This window comes from Cyprinodon variegatus, unplaced genomic scaffold, assembly GCF_000732505.1.
Source record: "Cyprinodon variegatus isolate N-32 unplaced genomic scaffold, C_variegatus-1.0 Scaffold171, whole genome shotgun sequence".
Lineage (NCBI taxonomy): Eukaryota > Metazoa > Chordata > Actinopteri > Cyprinodontiformes > Cyprinodontidae > Cyprinodon > Cyprinodon variegatus.
In genome coordinates, this window is record NW_015150624.1 from 1,187,551 (window position 1) to 1,194,781 (window position 7,231).

At 40.5% G+C, this 7,231-nt stretch overlaps 1 protein-coding gene across 1 annotated transcript in view; it reads left to right on the forward strand.

Annotated features, from left to right (window-relative positions):
- Nucleotides 1-6,235, forward strand: part of lrrk1 (leucine-rich repeat kinase 1) — a 90,252-nt gene extending 84,017 nt beyond the window's left edge. Inside the window, exons 33-35 of the mRNA XM_015378367.1 lie at nucleotides 2,411-2,851; nucleotides 4,223-4,324; nucleotides 5,189-6,235. Of these exons, the coding sequence (XP_015233853.1) occupies nucleotides 2,411-2,851; nucleotides 4,223-4,324; nucleotides 5,189-5,369 (724 nt within the window). The 3' untranslated portion in view covers nucleotides 5,370-6,235. The remainder of the gene's footprint in view (nucleotides 1-2,410; nucleotides 2,852-4,222; nucleotides 4,325-5,188) is intronic.
- Nucleotides 6,236-7,231: the final 996 nt, after the last annotated feature.

The window sequence follows — 7,231 nt, forward strand, 5'->3', positions numbered from 1 at the left end:
TGTTTGAAATACGCTGTTATTATTTTGATTGGATGTAAATGTGAAGATTATATGATCCTAGTTATCCCTGTTAGAAAAATACACAACAAAAAGAAAATATCTGGGCAGAAGCAACACATATGCTGGATGCTGGTGGGGATTTTTTTAATATCATATTGAATTAAGCGTTAATTTCCACATGTTTTGATCCTATAAATTTTATAATAATTTAGCGCATGCTCTCCGAGGAAGTCTGAGTGGAGCAAGATGGGAGGAACAGCAGAGGCTGGTCTGGAGGGCAGCGGGGCGGTGACAGAGGGTGTGGGGTTTAAGGGTAACGCAGTGTAGCTGCGTCCAGCCGGCTGTGATAATGAACTTCCTCGTCTGTTTTAAAACTGATGCACTCTGTTCCTCATCTATACGTTAACAGCTGTTTCTGTGCGCTGCATGCTCACACGCTCTTTCTACTATAATAAAAGTCTACATGCAACATTTTCACCTTCATTCATAAAACTGTAAAATCGGGGACATTTCCTGGACAGCTTTAGCCAGGGACAGGTAGTCCGGAACTGGGACTGTCCCTGGAAAGCGGCATCTGGTCACTCGATGCTTGGATGGAGTTAGCGCTACAGAAACTAGCATCGCTACGTAAATAACTTGGCATTGTCTGAATAATGTTTTATAAGAACTAAACAGCTGACAGTATTTTTACTGTATTGTTTTTTTTTACATTAATAATTAATATTTTTTCAAATAAAGTCTGTTGTTACAACTAATCATGAATCCCTTTAATAGATGTGTCTTTACTTTGTCAATGAAAACAGATAAAAAAAAAAACCTCAAAAGGTCTAAAAGCTCTAAAACGTTGTGACTCTTCCAGTGCAGGTTTTACTGCCCATTATCAAAAAATGTTAGAAAAAAGTCACTAAATGTGAAAAACGCTCGCTAAATTATATAAATGATCCACAATAAACAGAAAGGTTCACAAGCAAGTCGTACTGGCTATAATCTCAGATTTTGTATTAAAAAGCTTCTATGTTTAAACTCAGGGTTCAGTAATTCAGTTATCTTAACAGTTCATCAATCATGATTATCCTCCCATCATCTTTAGCATCTTTTCTTGTTAAAAATTAATCTTCAGTTGCTTATAAAAAAAACTTTTTTTCTAGTCTGCACGTTTTTGAACATTGCTTTTTTGCCTATTGTTCCCACAGTCTTGAATTTGTTGCATTTATAAACTCAAACGTATATGACTTTGTGATGAACTGTCCAGGGTGTACCCCGCCTCTCACACGCAGACAGCTGGAAATAGACACCAGCACCCCTCATGACTCCACTCAGGATAAACAGAAAATGGATGGACGTTTTTTTTTAATTAGAAAATGACAAAATGATTCCTTTCAAATATACGCTCCATCATTTCAGTTAGGCATCCATCCGATTAGTCCTTGTTAGGGCGAGAGGCGGGGTCCACCCTGGACAGGTCGCCAGTCTGTCACAGGACAACACAGAGACAAACACCTGAGGAGAATTTAGAGAAGCCAATGAACATAACAGTTATGTTTTTGGACTGTGGGAGGAAGCCGGAGTACCTGGAGAGAACCCATGCATGCTCAGGGAGAACATGCAAACTCCATGCAGAAAGACTGGGAATCAAACCCAGAGCTACCCACTGCCCCACCATGCAGCCCTCAGTTACACATTCAAAGTAAATAAATCGACTGTAATGTAGCTTCACATTCATAATCTTTGAAATCCGAAACTAAACAATAAAGCTTTATATATCGATGATGTTCCACCAAACTGTGTAACTCATCCTGTATTGTGACTCAAAGGGATGCAGTCTGCTTCCTATTAACCCTTACTTCACTTTTACCTGAACCATGTAGCGTCCTCCCGAGTCACAATATGTGATGGGTCACAGGTTACACTGTAACACCAGCATATGGAGCATTGGGGTACTGTATGAGTCTGCATAAAGATCTTTCATCTTTATGCAGCAATGTTTTCACATAAAATCATTCTAAAAGTTCATTTTATGTCCAAGAAATATATTTTATAAAATTTTACTCACTTTTTTACACTTTTAGCTATTATTGCTCTAAGTTCTGCAAGGAATCGATAGGGCGCCATAAATACCAATGCAATACTGCCCTCTGCAGGAGCCTTGGTGAACTGCATGGAATTTAAACTGAACCACTGAGAATAAAATATATGCAGAGATGCTTATAGTTACTTAAGATATGCTTCCCTTCTGTTATTTTGATTTTCTTCATAATCGACTACATTGACTACTCATTTCAGCCCTTCTCTTTTTTCGTTTTTTTATCTTTTGAAGCTCATCTTACAAAAGCGTACATCCTGGTTAAAACCCAGCTGAGGGAAATGTGAACACATGGAGTATTTGAGTTTGTTTTTGTTCTGATTTCAGCTGTGGGGACAGAAGTCCTTTGCGGGATGTCTTCGACGTGCTGCGCCCTGCAGGGCTGGCTGTGGTGGCAGAGGAAGATATTAACACTACGGACCAAAACGGGAAGCTTGAATGGTCTAACGGAGACGTGACGCTGATTTTCAGTGAGGAGGCAGGAACTCAAATAATCCAGCACCAGGACTCTGTGACAGACTATTGCTCCCTATCATCTACCAGCTCTCTGGAACCACCAGAGTCAAACACCCTGAGCACCACAGACTGCAGCTCATTGAAAAGTAGAGGCTGTTTACCTCTGCCTCAAAACCCGGAGGACTCAGAAGAGCATCAGGACGAACAGACAGATACAGATAATCTGGACTCAGCAGAGGACATAAACCCTGCAACACCTGAGCTGCAAGCCTTCAATCTGCTGCCGGTGAACGGGACCCTGTGGATCCCCAGGTAAGAAAAACACTCTGAAAGGCCTGTAATGGCAGCTAAATGTGGGCTTAAACAAGTAAAACAATGTTAGAGATTGAACTAACAGATTCTGCAGAGTGGGAGAATAGAGATAGAATGAAGCAGAATTATGAAATATTGGTCCCTATGTCCTCCAGCAGTCTAAACCTATAGCAGCATAACTATAGAGATAGTTCAGGATAACCTGAGCCACTCTAACTATAAGCTTTATAAAAAAGGAAAGTTTTAAGCCTAGTCTTAAAAATAGACATTTAACATTCTTAAAATCAATGTATTTTCCTTTAATTCCAGCAGTAAAATAAGATCATTAGATCTCATTCTAAATTTTATTAGATTATGAACTTGTTTTTTAAAACATAAATAATCATATTCCATTGATAACTTCTCCTACTTACCTGCTATATCAAGAATAATACACTTATTTACAAAAAATGACATACCGGAATATATACTCATCTTTAAAATAGCTTTACACGGAAATGTCAGTTAGGCTTCATTCACACTGCAGATGAATGTGATCCAAATCAGATTTTCTATTTTTATTTTGGCCCTGAAACAAATAGACAAACTTTTTTTAAACAAATTGTGATTGTCATTGTGATGTCATCGCTGAGGTATATGGAGACTAAAAAGATATCCTGAATTACATAGATGGGAATGTCCCAATAAATATGTATCATGAAATAAAATAATGTAACATTTTTTAATTCCTGAAAAACCTGATTTAAATAATAAACATACCATGAAATTAGAAGATGGACAATTAAATAATAAAAAAAATATATTAAATACTTTAAGTATCTTTTATCTGGTTTGAGATTAAGTACTTCTTTGTTTTTGTTTTGTTTTTTAAATTATTATTATAAAGCACTTTTTAACCCATTGCCTGTCCCCTTTGTGGTGCCTCCACTTTCTCAGCCTCAAACTCGGCTTAGGATGGCAGGTTAGACCCTTGCATGGCTGAAAGAACAGCAGCTGATTTAATTGATGCTTTTCAAGGTGTTTCGAATTCCTGATTGTTTTGGTTTTGCTGATGAATTAAAGGCTTTATTACAATACAGCATCAACAGGAATATGGTTGTGCTCATAAACCAACAGAAGTTGAATGATACTACAAATAATCTTGTCTTCGGCTGAAATGATTCATTATCAAACTTGAAGTTTGACTCAGAAGAACTAAACTAATAGATGTTTAGACTGAAGCCGAGTGAGGAGAACGTTTCTATCACCTACTCTGCATTTATATGATGCTGTCTCACAGTGAGATTAGCAGCAGAGCGAACATCAATGAAGCATAAAATCCCAGCATTCAGTTGTTTTTTTTCACTAACCCTGACTATGTGTGTCCAACAGGCATGGAGGTGATATAATAATCATTGAAATGCAGCCATATGGAGGTCAGCTGCGGGGGCGGGTCACCGCTGTCCTCGCTCCTCCTGGACGCTCCTCTCTGGGGTAAGTTAGGCTCCATCGTTTCATTCTGCCTTCATTCAGCAGCACAGTTTTCATCCCATTTGAAGGAACTTCATTTGATTTTATTGGTTTGTTTCTATAGAAACAGCTGTTAAGAAACATTTTAAATCTTTAGCTAATTTAATGTTTTTACTGATGGTAGCGACCTGCTCATGGCACCATTTCAGTTACTGGAGCTTTTTAGCAGGAATCAGGGTCTGTTTGTCAGAGCTGTGGTAGGTCCTCCAGTAATCCGGAGCTGATTACTTTTTAAACATTTAGGAAATAAATACCAGGTACCATAAATGTAATAGCATCAAAATCTTAACTATATTTTATAATTTGAACTCTACTTTTGATTCTCCTACTGCCTGAAGATGTTTTCTGATGTTCTCATCTCCTCCTACAGGGTCTGGTTCTCTGTAAGGTTACGTTAGTTTTTTATAACAACCTTTCCAGCTTCAAAGCTTCAATCATTTAAACTGTTTCTGCAGTGAAGCAGTGAGTACTAGCCAATTAGAATCAGAGTAGCGCGTGTGATGGCTTCACTGTCCTAGGAAAAAATGGGAAACTTGGCTCTGAGATTCTGCTCAATAGTGCGGATCATGGGGGATTTAGAAGTGGGTGTTCGCAATGCCAATTGAAAAATAAGTGGCTATACACCATATACCCGTGTATATCCTGGATTACACAACTCCATTCCTTTTCTTTAGGAGGATTTTGCCTCACATTCAGTAAACTCTGCCTGATGGATTTTGAAGCTGCTGGAAAACAAACGAGATGTTCAACCATCTTCTTGCTGACTTCTTTGAATACGTTTCTCTCCTGTGTTTCCCTTTGTCATCTCCTGTTTTCCCGTCCCCCCAGGACTCTGCAGGAGGCAGCGCTGGTGGCGAAGGACACGGTGGTATGCGGCTTCCAGCAGGAGGAAAACATGGAGTGGTGCCTGGTTGTCTGGAGAGCCTGGAGCAGCAGCGAGATCAGCGTCTTCTACCAGTCCTACGAGGAACTCTACCGCTCTGAGAGCAACATAAGGATAAGAAGGTAGCTGCTGTCCTGCAGCGGCTCAGGACCAGAACCTCCCTGACTGAGTTCAGAGATCTGAGGCTGAGGGGCGTCAACCGATGAAGCTCAGCTGTCAGGCTTCGCACTGCCGGAGGAGATATTTCAGTTCACTGTACAGAAAGAAGCGGATTATCAGCGTCCGAATCAGACTTTTAATCACAATCACCAAAGTTTTTTCTCTTTGCTTCCAAACATCCAAATAAATCGATATTTAACTTTCTTTAAAGGTTATTTATCTGCCTTTTTAAACCTTCCAAGGTCAACTGCAACTGTGTTGGATAAAGCATCACCTCAGGCACCAGCAGTGTTCAGTGGTTCATAAATATCAGGTCCAGCCCAGAGAAAAGACGCTGCTCTTTACTGCTTCGCCTGTTTGGTGACGTCGTCCATAAAACAGGACGTCAAACTCATTTTTATATCAGACCACTGCAAAATCATCAAGTCTTTTACTGAATCAGCTGCAGCTGTAGAAATAAAACGTTTGGATCTGTTGTCTAATTTACAAAGTGTCCACTGTTCTGGTATTATGGATCTAGTCCCATTTATTCATCAGTTGTAGCCACTTTGCTCACTTTATATCAACACATATCTGCTTTGTGCCTTTTTCTGTTCGGGGGAAAATAAACTGGAGGCTTTAAGTTCGACTCTGCACCCTTAACTCGCTGCCGCATGAGATCACAACACCTCTGGTTTAAAGCTTCCCTCTCTTACAAAACGATGAACACTTTAAGCCTGGTTTATGCTCAGAAACAAGGTCGTCTGCGTGTATCGAAGTTAACGCAGATATGCCCCGCCCCTTCTGCAGACACTCTGCTGCAGCTCCCCAAAACTGTAGGTGACCGCAGACAGGAGGCATCTGATTGGTCAAATCTACACCCGCTCTACACTATGAGTATTTCCTGTTTGGTACCTTACCAGCTTGTTTTGTTTGTCTGACAGACATCTTCTAGCTGGTCCATATTCACGACACACTCGTGAATATGGACCAGCTAGAAGAGCGAGGTGCGCAAGAAGGACCATTTTTCCACATGGATCCACGCTCTTTTTCGCCCTCATGTCCCTCCGTTGTCGCACAAACTTGCCCCCACTTCCTGGGCCGTATCTAGACCCACAGCTAGTTCCTGATTATCCCTCTTGCGCCGCGGCGTGGAATAACAGCTCAGACCACGCTTTAGAATTCGGTATAAATCAAAAATATCTGCGACAAGTCTCACTGTGACACCCTGCTGCGGGAGGATAACCAGCCCTTTAGATGTTAGCTAATAAAGAACAGCCGCTATCAGCTGCAGAGCTGCTGTTTGGTCTCATCCTCAGCAGAAATCTTTGCACTCTGCCTCACATCACCTCTGCTGATCAGAGGAAGTGGGTGTGTTGTTACTGAGCAGGCGCAGCGCGGTCATGGTAGGTGCTTCCTGGAGGAGTAATCGCTGCTCTGTGTAGGATGGGGATGACAACTGGTTTTTCCAGGAAAGATAGTTGCCTAAAAATGAAAGGATTGAAGTTAGAAGTTGTCCAAAAATATAACTGCCACAGTAAAGTATAGACTTCTGCTTAGGTAAGGTAAAAAGTATTTGTACTTAGTTACTTGACATCTGTGTTGGTAGGATACGTCTTCCTCTCCTGCTCCTCTTTGTTCCTTTTGGAAGATATTTCTACAGGCCCTAAAGGAAAAGTCCGATCAGCAATGAATAATCAATGGATCATCATTTATACCTAAAGCTAATACGTTGGCTGTGATTTAATTAATTTAGCGTTAATCAGTAAAATGATTAAAATAATTATTTTCATCGCGATCATTCAGTCTGGGAGCGGCCATTTTTGCCCAAATATAGTAACCCCTCCCTC